This window comes from Centrocercus urophasianus, unplaced genomic scaffold (genome assembly GCF_019232065.1).
Source record: "Centrocercus urophasianus isolate 14NV4802_14NV808 unplaced genomic scaffold, USGS_Curo_1.0 seq_10, whole genome shotgun sequence".
NCBI classification, from domain to species: domain Eukaryota; kingdom Metazoa; phylum Chordata; class Aves; order Galliformes; family Phasianidae; genus Centrocercus; species Centrocercus urophasianus.
The window spans coordinates 48,060,003-48,083,339 of NW_024884142.1; the positions used below are offsets into that span (position 1 = coordinate 48,060,003).

Below are 23,337 nucleotides of genomic sequence, written 5' to 3' on the forward strand. Positions count from 1 at the left end.
GGGCAAGGCAGGAAATTGTGATACATATTTGGTAGTTTCTATAAAAATAAATTGGATTATAATGGAATATGTTATAGCATATTTCCGCATTTCAGTCCACTTCTACCCAGGAAGGGGAAAAAAGAGACTGAGAATCAAAAGTCTAAGATTCCAGTCTTGGAAGAACTCCAGTGAATACCTTAACTCACATAAATAATAATGAATTACCACCTGTGCATAAAGTTATGCACATGCCTTACTGTTCATAGGATTGAGGTTAAAAAACATTGCAAAACTTCTTTATTATATTGTATTTAAGGACAAGAACATAATTTTCTGTGCAGAGAAAAAAAATGTAAGAGAAAGGAGAGAGAAACATATGTTTATACGTGATGACATTTTGATAAAAGCATTATGACTTGATGAGGAATCTCATGAGTCCAGACTATTTTTGTGATTTGTGTTCTAAGTATCTTACATGAGTTTTTGCAAATCTGTTAATGTGCATACTTTAATCATCCCATTGGATAACTGACCTTTACGTTTGCTGCTGCCCTCACCCACATGGCTTTCAAATCTGTGGAATATGACTGCAGTAGACATAGGGGATTAAGTTATGTTACTAGGCACTGCATTTAGTTTTACTTCTGAAAGGTAGTCTAGACCAGTACAAAGGTCAGCAAAGAAATATTTCCTTTCACTGCCTGAGAATTAGATCTAACTTTGGATCATTACAATTTCTTACACACTATTCTCCTCTTCAAGTCTGACTTTTTCATGAGCAAGGGTCAAAATATGTCTATGTTTCAGATTTTGCCATTAGTTTTTATGTGCTTCAGGGCAGAAGCCATCTTTTATTCTGTCTTGGAGTAATGGGCGTCTGATCCTGATTGGGAAGACTTTGATCCTAATACTTAGAAATGATCGTTTGAAATTTTGAGTATTGGGATTTTATTGTTTTTGTCAGATAAGAACATATGGGTAAAATTTTAAACCTGTGAACTCAAAGCATGTAACAAAATATTTCTAAAGACTCACTACTGGCAATCAATTTAAGGTATGAAATTTAGGTTTTGTTTCTTAATGAAATGAGAAATCATATTCACTTTAGAAAACCATTGTTGTATCTTAAGCATACAAAAGTTATCTGAACCTGAAAAGTGCAAGAGTTAATTAAAGCAGTGGAATAACTAATTACCAGCTGTCAGCAAGTCATCAAAAACTATACTGCATGTGTTCTTATCCTTAAGCGTAAGACAGTGTAACTTGCATTACCCTCTTTCCTAGCTAGCCAAGCAAAGTCAAATTAATTACCTTATGTTTGCTGCATGCTGAAGGCTCCCAGAGAAACCGTTATTTCAGACCAGGAAAATGGTGGTATATTGCTAATATTGTGTGATTTGATACTGTGAAAACTGACCTACAACCAGATAAAAATATTTTGAATGACTCCCATCTGGGGGTAGGAATCCTGTATCTCATAACAAATGAAGGAATGATCTGTAACAATCAAATTTGCATATGCTTTCCCTCCACTTTGGACCACCTAAGGAATTGTGCCATAGATTGTAGATGCACTGAAGAACATGTAGAAGAACACTTGCAGGCACTTTGCAGAATACCTGCAATAAAATCATAATGGAGATCCAGGAAATTCATCAGTACCTGCACAGAAGAAGAGTAAATGTTGAGAATGGAAAGGTTTGTGGATGAATACTGGAGCAGTAGCAAGTATGGGAAAGAACTGATACATATAGGCATAAGGATAGGTAAAGCAGTGATAATTTATGTAAAGTGAAATTTAGTTTGGAAAAATGAGCGAGGGTTCAGATGCAGACTGCCTTCTATATTTTTCTGGAGTAAAAATATCAGAAATTGAAAAGACCTTGTAAATCATAATTTCCTATTGAAGTGTAAGGATAATCACTTACAAAAAAATAATTTGGTAGAGATTGATACCTTTCCTAGTCCAGTTTAACATGACCTTGATGAGGACTCCTAGGTATCCAAAAATTGGAAGATAAACGAAGCAATCAGAGGAATTGTGCAGTGGGCCAGGTAGCACATGGAGTAATTTGTTCTAGCCTCTGCTCTTGGTAGTGTGTGGGCTCAAAAAAGTTAGTTATTGCTCCCTGGCTGTTTTTTTTTTTTTCTTCCTACAAATTGACAGTCAAGATAATTGCATATTTTTATAAAAGATTCAGGGATGAAAAATGTAGTATATTCTTATTATAATAAATATTATTCTCCTTACAGATGTAATTTGTGAGACATATCTTCCCTGTTTACAGCCTTATTTTTTCAGCTTTCCATAAGGCTACCAAATTTTCCCCTTTGACATAGTTTAGCCAGTTTACAAATCCCTCGACTTTCTAGGAAGTTGTTGTTTCAACATGCCTAGCTCTCCAAATATTCTCACACACATTCAGCAAATTCTTCCTATAGTGTTATATTAAAATAGCTTAATGCTGAAATAATTTTAGAGAAAGAAAATTGTTGCAGTGTAAATTTTTCAAAATAGTTTGTATACAACAAATTTTGAAGTAAGTGTGATATAACTTAAAGGTATGTAAATAGCTAATCTGACTTTCTGTTTTTTAAGGATCCACCAATGGCGGTGACCCTTGGACTGCGAATGGAAGAAATGATTTTTAATCTTGCTGATACGCATTTATTTTTTAATGATTTAGAGGTAAGAATCAAAGGAACATAAACACTGTTACACCTGGGGTGTCAACACAGTGGTTTTACTGTGCATTAATGTTTATTATGTGTGGTGCTATATGCCGTTCCAGAGAATGTCATATGCTAATCATGGAGAGATGTCTGTGAAGTCCTGTGGCAACAGAGTCCTTCCATGAAATTGAGTGAAAGGGGTGATTTGGAAGCTACGCCTTCCTTTCTAAGATAGATCTTTGTCTTAAGGCAGTACTTTCAGTGCCCATGGATTTGGTGTTGTCTGCTATGATTTCCAGGAGAGTGATGTATGTGTCTCCCATTCTTTCTCTTGAAATTCTCTGTATTGGCTTTGAGTTGGTGGCATCATCTCAACCAAGCGACTTCATTCTTCTCTTTACGTTCGCAAGTAGCTGTTTGGCTGCATGTCTGACTTTCTTACTCAAAGTAAGAATATCCTTCATTTACTTCAAAGTCTGCAGAATTAGAGAGGTGTGACTATGGTGGATTTATTCATCAGTGTTGTCTCCAATGCCACACAAACTGAGAACACAGTCTCAGTTTTCTTCTGATCATCACTTCCAAAATCTTGCTGTTACGATAGAGGAGCATATGGGTAGGCCATCTTCTTCTCTTCTCTGTTCCCCAAAGAATACTGTGAATTTCAAGTCAAATATTATAGACAGGAATGGCTCATTCTGAAAAATGCTGAAGTGGTTTATGAAATCTATATCCGTCTCAGTTTCCATATCAACTAACAGAGACACTTTTCTGAACTCTGTTAAAAAGTTTCTTGATTTATTTATTTTTAAGTTTAAAAGACTGAAACTGTTCAGCAAATCAACTCAAATCAGCAAACCAAAACATAAGGGTTGAAGAGAACACAGGGTTATATCAGTCTTCTGAGTCCAAAGACTGAAATCACCATATATGCATATATTTTCATTACACTTTTAGTTACTTTCCCGGTGATTTCATTTATATTCCTATATTCCTTTCAGAGACTAGAAGACTTTCAGTAAGCCATGCTTAATAACATAAGTATTAGTTTGGGTTCTTCCCAACTTCCCTGACTATCCCATGCACTTGATTGACACTTGCCACCAAGTTTCTGGAAGCCTCACATATGTATGAGTGTGGTCAATTCAGACATGGCTTCTGCATATCAAATCCTCTTAACTATCAAATGTTGTAAAAAAGCTTGTGGCTTTTTTTTTTTTTTTTTTTTAAATCTTTTTCTTATTTCTTTTCCTTCCAGATAAAAGGGGAAAATCTAGAAAGAAGTTTCCATCCAAAATTTTTGATCTGACAGGCTTTCAAATTTTCAGAGTGTAGTGTGTCACATCCTGACAATGTGAAGCCTCCTGGTTGCCTATCATTTCTTCCTGAGGTAACCAGGCAACCACACGTTTTGTCACAAGATACCCGGGGTGTGCCATTTGGCATCTGCTCAGAAGAGGGGGGGACCTCCAGCTGGGGAGTGACCACTGTGGATCACTTGCCTGTTGGAAGCATGCAGATGGACCGCCAAAGGGGCAACTGCCTGGGGCACAGACCCATCGACAGTGCTTCACAGTCATTTCATTTCTGCCCAGGAGTCCGTATCTGCTAAGGTGGAATGTGACAGTCTTACAGCTGTGTTTTGTTGTTGTTGTTTTTTTTAAATTTATTTCGTGGAACAGACGGCAGGTGAAAAACAACTTTTAAATTGAACTGCAGGCATTTCAGACATTCCTCTGATCTATATCAGTTGTTGTTTTGCTCAGAGTGGATCTCAGTTTCCTCCATGGTCAGATATTTTGCCACTGATGACAACAGGAAGACTTTGACATCTAGTGTAAAATGCCAGAGAAAGGTCTCTGGTGAGTGAACACAAAAAATGAGGATAATTGAGATTTCTCCATTCACTGAAGTCTTTGTTTCTTAGTGTGTACTTCCTTTATTCTTTTGTCAGCTGCAGGAGTAGCAAAAGCAAAGTGTACCAGGATGAGGTTCTTTGTCCTGCCTTGCAGATCTCATTTATTCTCAACAATTTTCAAGTCAAGAAACAGATCTACTTCACCTTATACCTGTGCTGTACTTATTCTTTCCAGCAGCAGACACATATGAAAGTAAAACCCTGGATATTCCTTCACCAGTCGGTGTTTTATTGCAGTCTAAGTGAGTCATCACTTGACAATGCAAGTGCATTCGGTGAATGTTCTCTTTCTGGTGCCCTGTACCGAGGTTGGATTCCAAATCAATTTTTCAAAGCATTGCTTAAATTTCTTTTTAGCAGACCTTTACCCCTGTACGTTCAGATTTCATGTGGCACCCAATGAACTTTAAGCTGTTCAGTAGCATGTGCCCAGATTTCTTCAAACTTGTGCTGAGTTCATGGATTAGATCAGCAAAAAGGAGCTTCCACCACGTATACTTCAGTCTCGCTTGTAGCCATTGAAGCTTCTTTCTGTTCTCTACTTATTTTCTTTGTAGTTCTCAGGTTCTGCTGCCACAGGTGACTTGCAAATCTCGATCATCACATTGTGTATATTCTTCATAGGGTGGTCTTAATACCCTGTGCAAAAAGTCTTACTCCAGTTCCTTTCAGAGCTTGAACAGTATCCAAAGAGTATTCAATGTAAGATATATCAAAGAATACTAATTGCAGACTCTTTTTAAGATTTTTTTAGAATTTTTAGATTGTATTAAAACAAATTTCCATAAGCAATTAATTCTTCTTGAGCCCAGAATTCAGCTTTGTTTCAAAAACCAACTCTATTATAAGATTACCAAAACTCCAAGATTACCAAAACTCCAAGAACTTTTTGTTCTGATATGAACCATGTGCACAGATTTTCTTTAGCAAATAAGATAGGAAAATAACTTTGTACTTGCAAGCATGGTATCATGTACCAATGTACACAGAGATATCCTTTAATATATAGATGAACAGATCTGTCTATTCAAATATGTTTACAGAACACATGGCCTTTTCTGAACACTAAATATTGCAGAGTATCTGCAAGATGACTGAGTGATGAATTCTGAGCATTCCCCAGTTCTGTCTTTCTCCTTCCCTCCCTCTTTCTGTCTTCCTCCCTCTGTCCTCCCCTAGGTAATGGGAGGTTGGTGCTGATCTGCTTATGGTCATGGCTACAAAGGCATAAAACCTTTAATTCTTACTGGGGGAAGTGAGATAGGCCATTTATTCAGTAGAGAGATTACTTACCCTTTTTCTATCTCCCTTTTCTAGTGCCGAGCCATCAGGTCTCACACCTTCTTTCTTACATCCTCATCCCACCATAAACCACATGTCACTGGACGTGATAACTGTAATGTACTAATGTAGACAGATTCCTTTAGCATTGACTGCAGTCATTTCTCTGAATGGTCTTAGCTCTCCTTTTTTCCCTTTCTTTCTTGGTTACTAGCACTGCATACCAAGCTCTAGTAATAACAACCAAGTTATTGAAAGTTATCACATACAAAAATAAAGTTTTCCTTCCTCTATGCAAATGTGTCTCATTACAATGACTGCTGATGCAGAAATTCCAATCTGTTGAGACATTCCCTGCTGACCCAGTAACCCATGTCCTAATCAGCCAAGCTGTAGTTTTATTTCAGGCTAGGCTGTACTCCAGATATTTCATTCTCAGTGTATAAATTTTACTTAGCTTGAGAAATATCACTTGGGAGGGCAGTTGGTATTTTGCCATGAAAATAGGAGTCTCGTGCTTTAGAAAGTTCATGTGCCTAAACAACGTTTAGATCTGGGACTAAGCTCAATAACAGTATCCAGTCTAAAACATTCAGTTCTCAAGCAGGTAAGGAATAAATGGTAGTTTCTGTCTTTATCTCAGTATTAGTTTTATGACAACTTTTAGAAATGTTGGTAGAACGTACTACGCTCACACAAAAAACATTTTCTTCACTTCTCAACCATGAGTCTTCAAGCTCTATAATCCCCTTCCACTGTCTAGAATAATGAAGGAAAAATATATTTATTTCAAATAAACTGAATTACATTTCTATTTGTATGGTAATCCTACCATATTTTAAATAGGATTTTGTGAGCTGCATTCAGATATAATTTAAATTGGTATTGCTTCAAGCAAAAGCCTGTTATATCTAGATTCCTTTCCTATACAATTAGTATTAGGAAATAGATCTTTCTTAGCTTTGACCTTGCACTGACAAAAAGCCACTGTGGGTTGAGTATAGAAAATACTGTAGATGCTGCAAAAACCATTTTACCTTAACATTTAAATTGACAGGGAGCCTTTCCTTCCTCCCTGCAACTGTTTGGTCTATTTTACAAGCAATTGAGATCTAGTATTGAACCACCAGTTTTCTGAATCACTTGGGAAGACTATAAAACTGTCTCCTATTTGCTTGCCTATTTTTGTGTTTTCTTTTTCACACTGGAGAAGGGAATTTGCAAAATGTAAACATATTACTTGAAGTAAACAAGAAGACAAAATAAAATGATGCAAAGAGTGAGAGGCACATAAGTTTGCTGTTAGTCAGGAAGCAAGTATTGCCAGACTGCTGAGGACATGAGCAATAGATCTGAGAGAAGAGGAAAAGGAAGAAGGGGGAAGCTGAGGAATGCTGTTAAATTCAGTCCTTTTATGTGATTGGAAACTTAGTGACCTTACTGCAGGAACAAGAGGCAAGCAACCAGATAACTGCATGTTCTCCTATTCTTCTGTTGCTGGCGTCAATAATCTAGTTGTGAGATAAAAAATACCAGCAAACTGCTGAGCCTTTGCCACCCACTCATATGAAACTTAATAATTAAATTGTCTGCGGAACAGTTATCTGCAATTTTCAAGGCTGGAACAATATAGCTGAATGACTGAACAAAACCCAAACAGTTCAGACAGCCCTTGTTATCCATGAAGACGCCTGTGTGCCCACCAATTAATCAGTACATGTGCAAATCCACAGGACTGATTTTCAAACTTTTCTAATTATCTTATGCTTTGACCAGCTCCAGTGAAAGGTGGTTAGGAAGCCAGATACTGCTCAGATATTGCAAAATATTAAGATTTTTTTTTTCCCAGTGGGACTTTTTGTCTGATTTTTGAACTCCTTTCCTACACTGAATGGAATCCAGTTGCATTTTTTCTTGAGTGTAAATAATAAATAGGGATAAAGAAACAAATTTTTTATTTCAACTGCCACTTCTCATTTTCTTTCTCTTTTCATCTGCTATTTACATCCAAAAGCACCTTCTTTAAAATATTCCACAGCTTAAGATAATCTCTGCAAACAGAGCCAACAAATTTTATTTCTCCAGTGGGGAGAAGAATGATTCATCCGTTTATCTTCCCTGAATGCAGGTCTTTCATGCTTGTCTTGATGGACTAAGTCAGATGAGCAGACTTTGACCACTCATTCTTTTGGTCTTGACACTAACATGATTGCTGGTTTCTATGTGTTTATTTTATATACTAATTGATATTTTGAAAAAATAACTTCACATGGATAAAATTCTATTGAAGTTTTCATTGAGTGCAAAGCAAACAAAACCTTGGACAGAAATGGTAATTTGCCAAAATCATGCTCCCTGAGTAAATTCTAGGAACTCATGGTACACACAATTGGAAATCACCTCTCTGCTCAGAGTTATCCTTCATCTGGTAGCTTAGCACTAATACTCAAATGAGATTTGAAAATCAGGATTACGTACTGCTTTTTACTGGAGGTTTGAATTAAGGTTGCCTGTTGGCAATATTATTTGAAGTGGATAAATCTGATGGCTCTACTCGAAGCATAAAACTGCACTTCGAAAGTTCAGCCATATTTTGTCTTAGTGGTGAGACTAAATTATCTGTAAACCTTAACTGGGGAGTCATTTTTAAATACATTCCTGAACTTTTTCATGAATAAAATTAGGATCATGCGAGAGTAGCTATTTAAAGTATTTTTTAAAAAATCTCTTATACAGAGAAAATTCTGTGGGCACTGAATTTCTGGTGTGTCTTTTGGGAAAGGTTATTAATTACAGCAACTTCAGAAAACGTTAAGACTCATTGCATAATTACTTATTTATTTATTTGAGCTTCCCCTACATTTACCTGTTTTTCTCTGTAACTGTTGTGCAGAAGAGGTACTGAATTATAAAAACAGACTGAAAGGGAGTTCAGATTTACAGGTACCTTGGTTTCCTGGAGTTATTTGCATCTCTCCAAAACCAGGAAATAGCGCATTTCTCCAGGTCTGCTTTGATTATCTTTGATTTCTTAGCCAAAGACATTCAGATAAATCGAGACAGGAATATGATAAGCATTCAAATTCCTGAAGACTTGCTCAACATTTCTAGTTTTTAGGGAACAGGGAAATATAGTTTCAGTGATTTTGGAATATTGATGTGCTAGAGAGATGGAGACTTATAATTGCTCTTTTTTTTTTCCAATTAAAATAATTGTTATTTGAAGAAAAAAATTACAAGGCACTTTTTTAAATACCTATTTTAACTGATTGGTTCAATGTAGTTGAAATTTGGTTTTGTTTTTTTTTTTTTTTTTTTTTTTTTTTTTTTTTAAGAAACTGATGATGGTATGAAGCTGTAAGTGTACATATGCTGCCATCTTCTGGTAGAGTTAGTGGCCTGCAACAATCATTTCTTCAACATCTGTACTGAGCATATATATGGTGAGCATAGGCTTCTTTAAAATAATTTATCTTTTGATGTTTTTTTCAACAGGAATGTGATCAAGTTCACATAGATGATGTTTCTTCTGATGATAATGGACAAGACCTAAGGTAAGATAGAGCATTTGCTTCAATTTTTCTCTACAAAGATTAAATAAATTGAGCATTTACAGGAATACATTGTATTTATTTTTGCTGTATTTTGGGTGTTTGCAGTACCTACAGTTTTGCAACTGATGGCTTCCATGCAGCTGCAAGTAGTGCAAACCTTTGTCTGCCAACAGGTGTAAGAGGAGGGGTTGACTGGATGAGGAAGCTGGCTTTCCGTTACAGAAGAGTAAAAGAGTTGTATAATACTTACAAGAACAACATAGGAGGTGAGTTTAATTGTGAAAAACGATTTAGAATGCTGATAAGGTTCATCTATGTGGCAGTAAACTCCTGCCAAGTCGAAGTGCCTTTCAAACCACAGACTGAAATGAAAGTAATCTGACTGGACCTTGGGCAATTAAAAGCTCCTGACTGTAAGGACAGATCCAATGTTATGCCACTGTGCAGGAGAACCAGAGCCAGGGAAGCAGGGCAGGCTTTTGTTTAACTTGTAGAGAGCCCACTTGTCTCCTTCAAGTCCAGCACAATTACACCTACCTCCTCTTGACTTACTGATTGATTAAGACTCTTATTTTACTTCAAATAAGCTGTTATTCTAGAAAAGAGGAAATTTTAAAATTTCCACAGCACAGAGTAGCTCTGGGTGGCACTCTTTTCCATTCTACATTTTCAAGATCTGTTTGGCAACAACACACTGCTTAATTCTTTGCTCTACACATGCTATTCTGTTTTCACTAGGGGAAGCAGGAAACATCTAGCACTGCCATATGACTAGCTCTTTTTGTTATCTTTGTTGCTTACACAGCTAATTGTGTTAGCAAGAAATCCCAGCCTCACCTGGGACAAAAGCTTTCCTGTTCCTGCTTTCATTCACGGACTCTCTCATGTCAGTGGCAGCAGGCTTTTAGGAAATCATAACAGCAGAACTCCAAGAATCTGTTTTGGAGAGTCCTGTGTAACTTGTAGAGGTAGGTAACCCTATTCTGAGGAATCTCCCAGGAAAAGACTGTGAGGTCAGGAAATACTTCCAAAATCTTCAAACATTTCTAAAGCCACAATTGAGAAGGACAGAAGGCAAACCCAACCAGGACAGAGTCCCAGTGAACAATTTCCCATTCTAGAGCATGGACTCTTTCAATTCAGATAAAATTAATTTTAGAGGAATTTTCAATTTACCTTTAGTAAAACCACATCAGTGGTCTTTTAGCATTTCTTCTTTCTCTCACAAATAATTAACAGTACTACTAGCATGGACTGTGGATTAGTCACTAGGTTAATCACTTCCTAAATGGGCATATCTGGCATATTTTTTTTAAATTGTTAGTATTTTAGAGTCTTTATGTGCCACAAGATCAAGCCAGAGGAGCAAAGGATATTAGTAGATGACTGGCTTTCAACTGTTCTGCCTTGCCCTTTGTTGGTATCATGAAAGGTGTTCTTACATATTAAGAATACTTGAAACATTATTATCCAAAGGTTTACAGGGTTTTCTTATAAAATATTTTTTTCATATAAATCTCTTTCAGAGTAGCTGGTAGACTGCAACAGGAGGCTAGGTCAAACTAAATATTTTGGGCTGTTCTGTTTCAGATTTTTGAAGACAGTCATCACCATTTCTGAAAGAGAAGAGGTATATTAATGTCACCAAGCCTGCTTCTAGTACCATATCCAAATTTAAAATTGCTTGGTTTTAAAAAAGTCAGGTTTCAATACTCATGAAGTTGGGTGGGTTTTTTTGAAATCTGACCATTCATACTTTAAAGATTCTTAAGTGTTTTAAAGGACTATGTGAGGTATAAGGTCAGAAGATGCACAACCATTTCAGAGCTGCAAATGCTGCAAATGAAACTACTGACTAAATGGAACTGCTAACTACAAAAGGACATGAAGAGCAAGCCATCAGCAAACAAATGTCATATTTCCATATGCAAAACCTGAGGTGTACCTATATACAGAGTGACAAGCAAGGCAGTTACAAAGATATACAAATACCGTAAAGACAAGTTTGTAATAAAGTAATTATTTTCTCAGTGTGTCTGCCTATGATCCCCATGGCATGGGTCTCCTTGTCACTGCCTCTATAATCAGTGTAAGATGTATGTAAGAGCTTTGTTTGAAAAAATAGGTAGTTTTGAGAGACACGCTTGGAAACAAAGTCAAGTGTGTGAATATAAATTTGGGAGAGAAAAAAAAAAAGACGTTTTTTCAAGTTCTGGTGAAATTTAAAATTGAAACAGTAACTGAAAATCTGTACATTCCAGTTAACACAGAATTTAATTATATTTCCTTTCTTGCTTTTTTCATAAAAGGACTCCTAGGTCCTGCAAAAAGAGATGCATGGTTGCAATTAAGAGCAGAGATTGAAGCTCTGACAGACTCCTGGCTAACAAATGCACTTAAATCCTTATCAATTATCAGCACAAGGTATGTATTGAGTCTTTTTTTTTTTTTTTTTTTAATAAAAGGAAGTTTTCATTATGGATATTTAGGGCTATTTTGTGGCATTTCAAGTTAAAGTATACTAGTACTTTAAAAGAACAGTACAGGTGTAATACAACTTTTGAATAGGAAATAGGAAAAATTCCGTGGAAAATTATTTCATTTTCTGCCATTTCCACACTGAGTAGTAGGAAAGGTCTTTTAGAATGTAATGTATGGTCCTGTGAACATTGAAAGTGTATTTTGTAATTGTGAGCCAGGCTTTAAGCTATTTATCCTGTGGGCAGCATGTTAGAACTCCAAGTCTGCCTATTCTGGATTTCAGTGTTTGTGCCTATTCACAGTGGTACCTAAGTACTCTATAAATCCCTGAAGAGAAAATCATGTTTATTCTGTCCTCCAAACAGATCAGTATGATTAAACATATATCTAAGTTTTCAGAAGGATGAATATCTGTGTTTGATACTATGACTCAGATAAAAGCCTGGGATCCCAGTCATGAGACATAACTGTTCATGTGAAATAATGGAGCTGTGAAAACTGCTGCTGCTTAGTAATCTATTTAATATGTATTTTATTGGAAATCCTCAAAACATGTCCTTAAACTACAAGGAAGCCATCTTGCCTTCTAAACATATCTGTGGATAAAAAAAACTGTTGAACGAGAAAGAACAAACTTGGAAAGATGTGAAAAATAATTTTAAAAGTAGTTGCTTTTGCAGTATGCCTCTCAATTAGTTATTGTTTAAATTTTTTCACAGTGTCATAACTCATGAGAAAAAAAAAAACTAAAAAAAACTGTGTTAGTCATTGTGTTTAGCTCTGCATTTCTTTCCAAATTGTTACTCTTCAAAAAGACATTGTATAATGTCGATCAGTTGGGCATTGCAGGATGAATGTGATAAACTGTTGTCACTGGCTCAGGACTGCTAAATAACAGTCATTTATCTTGTCATCAAATAACTGTACAGCTGTAAATTTTTAGAAGATATGCCCGTGAGGCAGCTAAACTTCACTTACATGTTAATGACAAGAAACTGAGATACATTAAGACAGAAATAATAGCCTGCAGTCTGCCTTGGGGCTCACAGAAGGACTGAAAATCACAACTAGTTGCTCTCAGTTCCATGACCAAACACATGTTCCAGCCTGTCAGTGCCTGAAATGTCCTGGCTTTCAGTTTTCTGTTGTGTAACAGCTAAGCTCAGCTTCTCCATTCAAGCTTTCAACCTTTCCATTCAACGCTATCTATTGATGTGATTATGATTGTCTCTCCCTTGTCTCAAAAAAAAAAAAAAAATTAAAGAAAAAAATTACTCTTGAAACATGAAGAAAGTGATGTCAGTGTGCAGAAATGTATATTGGCCACTTATTTCCCCTCAAGACAGGAGTAACAAATGATGTTTTTGCTTTCTCCCAACAATTTAATTTGGCTGGTAGCTACTGCCAAGTAATCCCGAGCAGGAAAATGATGCTTTGAAGGCACTGGGATGTCTGTCTTCAGAGGTAGTGATCTTATATGTATGTTTCAGTGGACTCATCTTCAAGGACTTGGTTTTCATAAATCAGCCTGGAATACTTCCTATAAATCATGCCTATATACGTTTTAAAGGATTTTGCCAAAAAGTTTACGTACATTTTTCTGGAAGTGATGGTGCTGAGTAGCACTGCTGTGTGAGTGAAAGTGAATGTTGAGAAACCTTGAATATGCTCTCCACAGCTGGTTCACCTCATCAGCATTTGGGTAAATGTTTTAAACCATGTTTCTCTCATTTTAGGAGTAACTGTGTAAATGTGTTGGTAACAACAACCCAGCTTATCCCAGCACTTGCAAAAGTCTTGCTATACAGTTTAGGAGGAGCTTTTCCCATTGAAAATATTTACAGTGCAACTAAAATAGGTAAGAAAATTATTCCTTCATTCATTCTAACTACTCTGCATTATTAATAATTGCTTGCCAGTAATGGATGGATTCAAAACCATGTTCCTAACACGTTTTTAGTTAAAAATCAGACGTTGCACATGTTCAGTTGTATATGTAAATAATAGTATTCCTAATTTAGCTTCTTTTCATGTATGCCTAATATGATAAAGGTTCCAGTACTGATTAAAAGCCTCAGAAACTCCTACTTAAAATACAGAGAACATAAAATGTGCAGAGAATAATGAAGAAAAGTGTTTCATTAATTCTAATCCAAATAGAAATTTTGTTAAAATAATCTCTGTTCTGATCTTCAGCTCTATGTAAGGTACACCACAGCTTCCGAAGCTTTTTTGGAATCACAGCATATTACTGAGCATAATGATGACTGGTACCCACAGAAGCTGTGCTGATGGATGCCACAAGGGCACTTCCCTATTCTGCTGCTAACTGGGTACTTTGAAGAGGCTTATGTATAGTTTGGAGACTCATATATTTTGGAATCGCATCCAAATGTAATATAAGAAAAGTTACCAGCCCTGTGAGATCATGGAATCATAGAATCATAGAATGGCCTGGGTTGAAAAAGATCACAATGATCATCCAGTTTCAACCCCCTTGTTGTGGGCAGGGTCACCAACCTCCAGACCAGGCTGCCCAGAGCCACATCCAGCCTGGCCTTGAATGCCTCCAGGGATGGGGCATCCACAACCTCCTTGGGCAACCTGTTCCAGTGCGTCACCACCCTCTGTGTGAAAAACTTCCTCCTAATATCTAACCTAAATCTCCTGTCTTATTTTAAACCATTCCCCCTTGTCCTATCGCTATCCACCCTCATAAGTAGTCGTCCCTCCTCCTTCAAATATTGGCAGGAAATTGGACATATGACACAGTCTACTACTAGCAGTTTTGGCAGATTTCATGATTTGACATTTAGTAATTTAAGAATGTTGACTACAATATCTTGAATAACAAGGACAGTGCCACTTTATTAAAAAAAATACTACATTTCCTGTTTCTTGCAAGTGAAAAAAAAGTGAGAAAGTGACAAAATTTATATTATAACAATGTTAGGAAAATTTATTATCTCAGTTATCTGTTAATTAGCTATAGCTCATCCCTTGAGACAGAAATGCCTCAAATCCTTTGAAAAATTCAGGGAACAATGTATCCCAAATACAGCAAGCTTTGGAGAAGTTTTTGGAATTACTGTCATCTGTCATACAGCCCGTATGTTGGCTTCAGTTAATGAGATTACACTCAGAACAAAGAAAATCATGCTGACAGCACCCAAGGGGTTGAGGAGTGAAGCTGCATCTCTAGAGGCTCTGTGGAAGGAGTCCTACACCATGATTTCCTTGTAGGAACAGTGGCTGCTGTCTCATCCCTCTTGGGAACACAGCAAACTCTCTTTGGTACAGCACCTACTTTTCGTTTCAGTGACCTCTGCTTTCTGTTGGGCACAGGACTAAAATTGTAGCTGTTGCTTGCACACACTGAAATCAGATCCTGATTGGACAATTAATACACAGAATGCTTTTCAGAATTGCAAGCCTTTTTCTATTGGACCATCTGAAGAAAAGCAAGAGAAGAGCACTAAGAATCAGAGATACAGAAATCAGGAGCTTAAGAGAGGAGACTGAAAATCCTGGGGGGGAGGGGAGGAGGGGAGACGTCAGGTAAAAAGCTATTACAAAAAGAAAATAATCTTTTTCTACATTAATGGAAGGTATGACAATAAATTGTGGTTAAATTGCAATGGAGCATGCATAGGTTGCATATCAGAGAGATGCTTCCTAAGGGAAAAATTAATTAAATATGGAGATGCCTGTGGAAACAGCGAAATCATTTTATCTAGACAGTTCATGGATCAATAACGCAAGCATTTGCTGCTAAATTGAAGCTGTAGTACAGTGGGAAGATGGGTAGGTGACTTTGCTTGGCTCTTTTAAATCCTATTTATTGTTATTGGCTTAGCCTGCTTGTTTCCACATTCCTCCAGAAGAGCCAAATACTTCGTGGAAGTTCTCCCAGGAACCTGTTGTCTAGTTTTATTTTTGGTATCCATTGTTTTCCGAACACATTTTCCATTGCTACATGGCTTAATTCGCAATTATACTGGCCCTGAAATTGCTGCAGTCCTTGAAAAATTATTACTACAGGAATAGGGAAACATTTAATTTCAATTTTCCTTTCACTAACCTATTTGTTTTTGCAGCGCTGCTAATTCCTTTATTTTAGCGGCTTTCCTGTGACTGTTAAGAAAGGGATTTAATTTGACTCAAATCAGCTTAGTGTCACTAACAGTGTTAATTGTTTCTGAGCAGTTTTAGCTCTAAATCTCAAGGCTGGGAACTATAAAAAATAAGTAGTAGTAGCGATGTGTCTTAGCTCTGCAGTAAACCTTTGTAGAGCATCATGGTAACTTGCTTGATAGCTTGAACAAGTAGTGCATTGTTTTTCAGGCAAAGAGAGCTGTTTTGAGCGTATAGTGTCCAGATTTGGCACTAACATAACTTATGTTGTGATTGGAGATGGCCGAGATGAGGAGCATGCAGCTAATCAGGTAACTTCACTCTGAACTTTTATCTCATTTATCTTCCAGGAAAAGAAAGTTGCTTTGAACGAATAATGCAAAGGTTTGGCAGAAAAGTAGTATATGTTGTAATTGGGGATGGTGTAGAAGAAGAACAGGCAGCAAAAAAGGTAACCTGTCTCCTGAAATGTTGGTGTGATACATAGCTACTAATGCAAGCCTTTCTGTTTGCATTTCTGTCAGTTTTGTACAATGGCAGAATGACAAATCATTTCAGTCTACAGACACAAGGCCATAAGAGCATGATGACGTCAGCACTTAAAGTAAAATGAACCATTTGGATTCTAGCATTTGCTTTATTTCAGTTTGGAAAGAAAAAAAAAAAAAAAAAAGCAAAATAATTTAAAAATTGACCGAAAAAAAACCCCAAAAAAACAAAGGGGCAAAAATGTCTGACTAAGATCAAACAAATTACAGATATATCATGGGTTTGACATGAAGCTTGAGTGATCATTCTTAAACGGTGAAACCAGGTAGGTTTGAAAAGAGGTGTTATGGAGAATGTGAAAAACCATTAAAAGGATTGTGCAGATTTTTTACTTAAATAAAGGCAGATCTGTAGTTGGTTGAGCACACAGGATGAACATGCAGTTTTGATTCAGGAAATAAGCCTCTGCAAGCAGAAAAAGAAAACAACATAAATACTGCGCACTAAATCATTTTCTAAAAAAAAAAGTTGTTTATTTAGAAGTATTGTTTCCTCATCTGATGAATTCAAATCTAAACTTCACCTGATAAATTTTCTATGTTCAGAAGAAGATCAAATTAGTAGAAATTTGAACCATGCTTCACAGTATAGACCCTCAAATGTGCAGAAACAGATTTATTTATTTTTTGCCTCTGCACACCTGCATAAATTATAAAAATGTATTTGTGCTAGAAGTAATGAAATTAATTGTCCTCAAAGTATTAAGTTTGTAGAGTGTAGGAGGAATGGAAACATAATGAAAATAACTGAAATGCTTATTCCAAATGGTTCCTTGATATAGGCACTGGTGATGGGTCTTTCATAGATTGTGCTAAACAATGGTGGCTGGATTGTGTACTTTCCAGTTTGGCATGCTTTTTTTCTAAATATTGGCTACACTGCATGAATAGATAACAGAATTCAGAGAAATGGTTGAATAGAGCATATTACAAATAGATCTGAACAGAACATGAAAGTATGACTTCAATTCTACTCTGATCAATTGCTGAAGGAGAAAAGTGCATTTACCTGCAACTCTCAGAGACGCTGATGCTTTCTGCAACACATTATCTTCTTTTAAGTACAGAAATGTGTTATTTTCTCCTCAAAAGATATTTATTTTTCTTTTCCTCCCAGAAGGACAAAACCGTAATTCAACAATGTTTCAAAGTGTGTGTGAAGCCACATTTTATGAAAGTCTTATAACTTTTCAAATGAGCTTTCAGTCTCTTGCAAAGTATAACAAGTGGAACAGAAGCAGATTTCCTGTTAACGCTCCTTTGTATGGGTTTCCATGATAACAAGAAAGCAAATAGCCCTCACTAAATAATGGGCTCTTTATAAAGACACTATTAAGAAAGGCTGCCTAATTTTTTTTACCTTCAGGTGAACTGTTGAGCTCAGATCTATTTTGGCCTGATTTTTGTCAGTACCTTACTAGCAAAAATCATTCCAGAAACACAGCGATGTAAACTCCATGGTGGTAACCTGACTAGTCTCATGTATCAGATACCGCCCTCTGTCATAGCATTCATTGTTCCTGACCTTTTTCCCCCCTCTGACAAACACAGCACAACATGCCTTTCTGGAGGATATCCAGTCATTCGGACCTCTTGGCTCTCCATCAAGCACTGGAACTAGAGTATTTGTAACTGTGTTCTAAAGTTGGCGATCCTTTTTTATATATATATATTTCAAGTACACTGAATTTTTATGTGTGATTCAATGCCTCTGGCTTTACACATATGAATTGTCTTAAGAAGGGAAGAAATATTTGGAATTAAAAATTCCAAATTGAAGAATTCAGATTGCTGAATGGAGTTAAAACATTAGCGCTACGTAAGGAAGCTCTATGGTCTTATATATGCAACGTTTTTAAATGGATTAAAACTGTGGAGGTTGCTGGTACACACCGATGAGCCCTGACAGGAGTGAACAAAGGACTCGAACTGGCAAAGCACCAACATGCGTTTTCCAACCCACAAGGTGTTGTTCAACAACATTCCTCAAAATGGGATATATTCTCAGCACTGAGGTTTGAACCAGACTTTAGCCTACCTAACCCAGAAAATCTGAATTGGAATGCACTCAGACTGTATAATGACAATCCTGTCTAGACCTGTAATTTGTGTAAATTATTGATGAAAATAACTTACTGTGACTTTATTAGCAGCTGATTTTGGAAGTGGATGCAATTTTTCTTTCTTTTTGGGGGTCGGGGAGGGAGAGGGTTATATAATATTGTCTCTTTTATAAGTTTGGCAAACAGAATGTGCATAATGATGTGTTGTGCCTTAAGGAGAAGACTGTGTTTGTGTGTTATAATGTAACTTTGGTTAAAAACTATGTAGATAAACAAACAAAAAAAAAGCCTTTGTGATAATTTTTGACATGACCAAATTTGAAATTCAGAGAAATCAAAGAGAGTGACTGCACCAAAGCATTTAAGTTTTTGTTGCAGTAAGAAAAAAGAATAATAAAGGAAAGTTTGTGTTTTTATTTGGATTCTCAATAATTCCACTGACTGAGGAAAGTTGAGAGTACGCTGGGAGGTTGATAGTGGGGACCGCTACCATGAAAGCTAAAAAAGAAGAGTTTAACACTTTCAACATCATTTCTTGATTCTCTGATGAGATAACTAGGAGCCATTTTCATGAATTACTTAGTCCACTGAAAGCCATGCAATGAGTGTATTTGCTGTATTTGAAGGAACAAACTCGCAGCCAACTGATGAAGTATCTGGACTGCACTAATGGCATTACTGGAAGGTGAAAATATTAAATTAAGCACAGATGGAGGATAAAACACAGGTTCTTTAGAAAGAAAAGAATTCTAAAGAATGTCTTACTGGTCAAATGCACAAATTATGCTATATTCAGCATATTTAGGCAGCTGGAATTGCTGGCAAGATGGCATTGGCCCACTCAGGAGTACAGTCCATTTTGGTCAATATTTTGGCATATTTTAGTAGCTTTTCCATTTAGTTCCACATACAGATGTCTTCTGTTTTGGGTCAACATGTCTTTCTTCACCTAATTTTGATTACGAAAGATTAATATACAGGAGCAACCCTTAAGGGTCTTTGCATTCAGCTATTTCAACAGCATGCCAGGCATCTGAAGAGAGGATAAGGAGGAGATTTTGATGAAGAAATACTGAGAAATATGTTAACTTTAGTCATATGTATTAATAATTTTGGTCCACATGGTGATAATTACCTTGCAAGTACTGAACAAGCTGTCTTTCAGCTCTGGAAAATGAGCAAGGTCCGTTTTCAACAGAAGAGTCCCAGCACTCCACATGAACACTCTACAGCAACTGCAGTGGTTCATCTTTCATTGCAGAAGATGGAAACTGCTTTTTTGATTTTTATTGCTCTATGTGGAGATGCCTGAGGTTGCCTGTGCTCTGACTCTGTGAAGAAGTGTGAACAAGAGATGTTAAATGTAAACTCCAATGATGCTTACAGAAGTACAGCTATCAGCACTGAGCTGAATTTCTTCCACCCCTGTTTTGAAGCCAGTGTATGCCTAGTTACCAGGTAGTAAGCAGATTTTATCTTTGTTGATGTATTACATGAAAGTTATTTGGTAAGTGAAAGCTTGGAGCTACTAAAAAATCAAGACAAAACTCTTTTGTAACTTCATGAAAATGGAATTTGTTTGCTGCTTTGGAATTGGATATACAAGTCATCATAAAAGAAAAATAATTTTTTGTTATCATTGGAAAGTGTGAAGCCATGAGAATAACCACACATGAAATCACTATACACCAGTTACGTGGGTGATAGATATGTGTATTCAACAAATAAAAATGATACATACCTTATTTATATTTACAGAACTTGCCTAGTCACATTTGCTTAGAAGTACATTTTCATAAGACCTGTGGTGCCAGTTTTTCATAGTCTTCAAGTGGGAAAAAAATGTTTCTACTGGAACAGGAAAAAAGGTTGAACAAAGCCCTTCTCAAGTTCCAGCACCATAACATTGCATGAGAATGTCAGTATAAAAGTTTTTATTAAAAAAAAAAAAAAAAAAAAAATTGGTATGATGAAATAGCTTTTTTCAATTCTTTTTCTTCTTTCTTTCTCTTTTTTTTTTTTTTTTAACAAGTGATAGCATTATCTAAATGCATGAAGCTATTTTATTTCTCTTTTTTTCTTTAGTTTTTCAGTGTTCTTTACCAAATCAGATGTGAGAACAAACAATAGCCCAGCAACAACCATCAGTTCTTAAAAAAGTTTGCAGGGGAGTTGTTCTTACCTCTCTGGCAAAACTGACTCAATTATTATACTGGACGTTCAGAGAGGAGGTGAAGGCAAAATGAGGGAAGTTTTGCAGAACACAGTAAAGTTCTGATTTTAACTTGAATTCTGTGTCCCAAGTCAGTGAAAGTTAATTATAAAAATAATCCACAAAAAATGCACACAAAAAAAAAAAAACAAAAAAAACCCACAAAGATTTATCTCAAAAAACTTTCACAATTCTAAAACTCTAAAGTAAAATTGCAGAGCACAAATACTGTCTTGATAAGCAAAAGAAATTGTTATATATCCTTGAACAGGATTGAGTTGCGCATGCCTGTTTCGTAGAAACAAAGGACATGGATAAATTTTCCTGCATGAACAACAGAGAGGAGAAAATGACCAAGGCAGAGATGTAGTCAAGACAGACTGTTCCAGATGGGATTAAGCTGACGGCTGGTCATTTTGACATCGAGTGCATTTTAATTCAACAACGTATTAATCAGAAACTGCCTTCCCTTCAGCCTCACCTGAATAATCAAGATTGAGCACAGTTCATGTTTGCAAGTATTCTGTGCAAATGACGTGTAGAATACAACACATTTTGCTGATACTCTAAGCGTTTTCAGTCAGTTCAGAACTTGAAAGTTCATTAGGCATTTGAATACTCAGCTTGCAGAATACACAGTGTGATTGCAGTCACAAATTAGTAACTTAAATAGATATAACTCCATGCAGTTCAGCCTATCAGTGAAAAAGGAAGCAAAAGCTAAAAATGATAATTGTTTTTAGATGCCTATGGAGATAGCACACAAAGGCATAGGTGGCAGCTAGCTCCCAATTAATGATTTCATTAAAAGCCAGCATGAGCAGAAGTGTTTGCATCCACAGTAGATGCAGAGTATGTTCCAGTGTAAGCACTGACAAGAGAGATGAAGCCAAATCAAAATCCTGTATACAGACACACTTCATCTCAGAGCAGATGAAATCCTGCAGCCAACTGAACTGCAGAGTTTGTGGTGAATGTGGACTTGGCCCACAATAGGAAACCTGAATTTTAGCTGTGAGTTTGTGTCCAGATCTGGGATTTTGGTTCAAAAGTCATCTCTACTTTACAGGAGTGATACCAAGCATGTGCTTGAAATGAATATGGTATTTAGTATCTTTGAAGAGGAGCTGAAGTGACATGAGCCAAATCCCAACAATAGCAGCATTTTTGAGATAAAATTGAAGCCAAGGTTGTCTGTTCTGTATTAGCAGATTATAGTTTATTGGGGCCTACATAATTTAAGAAAATGTAAATTAAAATTAAAAGCTTGTAAAATTATGTACATCTTTACTATTTCTCAATAAATACACTTGGAAATGTCATTTTCTGCACTATAACATTTTGTAAGATGTTTGGTTTGTGGTTGAAACCCTCAGTAAAGAATATCTCTTATGGGAACTGAACATGACCTTGGATTCCTCTTAAGTATGTCTGTGCTGTCCCAGTGATCCACATCAAGCAACTCTGTGCCCTTGCAGTATGATACTAACTAGCTCATCTCTGCTGTTTACAAGGTGCAGCCCTGCAGGAAACCTCCCTTGTCCTGCACTCAGGATTCCTTACAATGGACAGCAGACGTCTTGCTCCCGATTGCAGCTGGAGAGAAAACTTTTTTGTTATAATGGCCTAGGGACACTGTTGATCTAGACACATAATGCATGAATTTAAGTTCTCTTACAATTCACTAACTAATGTTATGCTAATATTTCTCTTATTCTCCAAAACAGAAAAGTTGTTCAGGAGACAGACTGGAGTGCTCCAGTGAAGCTGAGCCTTGAGAAAATCTGCATGCTGTCTTTGGGAGTGGTGCTTCATGTTGGGGGTTGTTCTTGTTTTGAAAGTAGCAGTCCCTTTGCTGTCTGCTTTAAAAAAAAAAATCATTTCAAAAGGCAGGGCTACAAGCTGATCAAGCACACATGAAGTGCCATTACAGTTTTGGAAACAACACTGCAAGTGGCAGAGCCTTGGGCCTTGGTACCCCAGCACTTCAACCAAAAAAAAGCAGATTTTTTTTTTTTTTTTTTTTTTTTTTTGTTGAGAAGAAAAAAAGCACAAGAAAATTTCACATTTATTTATTAGTGTTGGACAAGTGAAAAAAAAAAACCCACCACAAAAACATTTGTCACACAAAATACCATTTCTCAGCCTTGGCAGATGAACTAGTCCTCAAATATCTATCTGAATGTTGATTGTTAGAAATTCAAATATGCTGTCCAATAAAGATGAAGCATGAGAGCACAGGAAAATGAAGGATGTAGATTTAAACAAACCAGATCATATCAAGAAATCAGGTTGAGAACAGATTACTAGACTTGATTAATTAATTAGACTTGATTTTTCTGCTGTGTTCTTAGTTGCTAGGAAAATGAAGAACAGCAGAAAAGCAGCAAATGGAAAGTGATTTGTGTTTCCTGGGCTACTATATCATCTTCTGTGCTCTTCTCCAGGAAGCACATACTTTTTCAACTAATAAATAAATAAATAAACTGGA

General features: G+C 36.4%; 1 protein-coding gene across 9 annotated transcripts in view; it reads left to right on the top strand.

Moving 5' to 3' along the window:
• EYA4 (EYA transcriptional coactivator and phosphatase 4) overlaps nt 1-22,089 on the top strand; it is a 204,861-nt gene extending 182,772 nt beyond the window's left edge. For 5 of the 9 annotated variants that reach the window (XM_042819515.1, XM_042819542.1, XM_042819552.1 and 2 more), the window contains 7 exons: nt 2,582-2,671; nt 9,350-9,408; nt 9,514-9,674; nt 11,718-11,832; nt 13,626-13,747; nt 16,374-16,474; nt 18,123-20,551. In XM_042819515.1, the coding sequence (XP_042675449.1) occupies nt 2,582-2,671; nt 9,350-9,408; nt 9,514-9,674; nt 11,718-11,832; nt 13,626-13,747; nt 16,374-16,474; nt 18,123-18,203 (729 nt within the window). In that variant the 3' untranslated portion in view covers nt 18,204-20,551. Of the gene's footprint in view, nt 1-2,581; nt 2,672-9,349; nt 9,409-9,513; nt 9,675-11,717; nt 11,833-13,625; nt 13,748-16,233; nt 16,335-16,373; nt 16,475-18,122; nt 20,552-21,117 lie in introns of those variants that run through there. The other 4 variants (XM_042819524.1, XM_042819534.1, XM_042819586.1 and 1 more) reach the window with 2 other exon arrangements.
• The last annotated feature ends 1,248 nt before the right edge of the window (nt 22,090-23,337 follow it).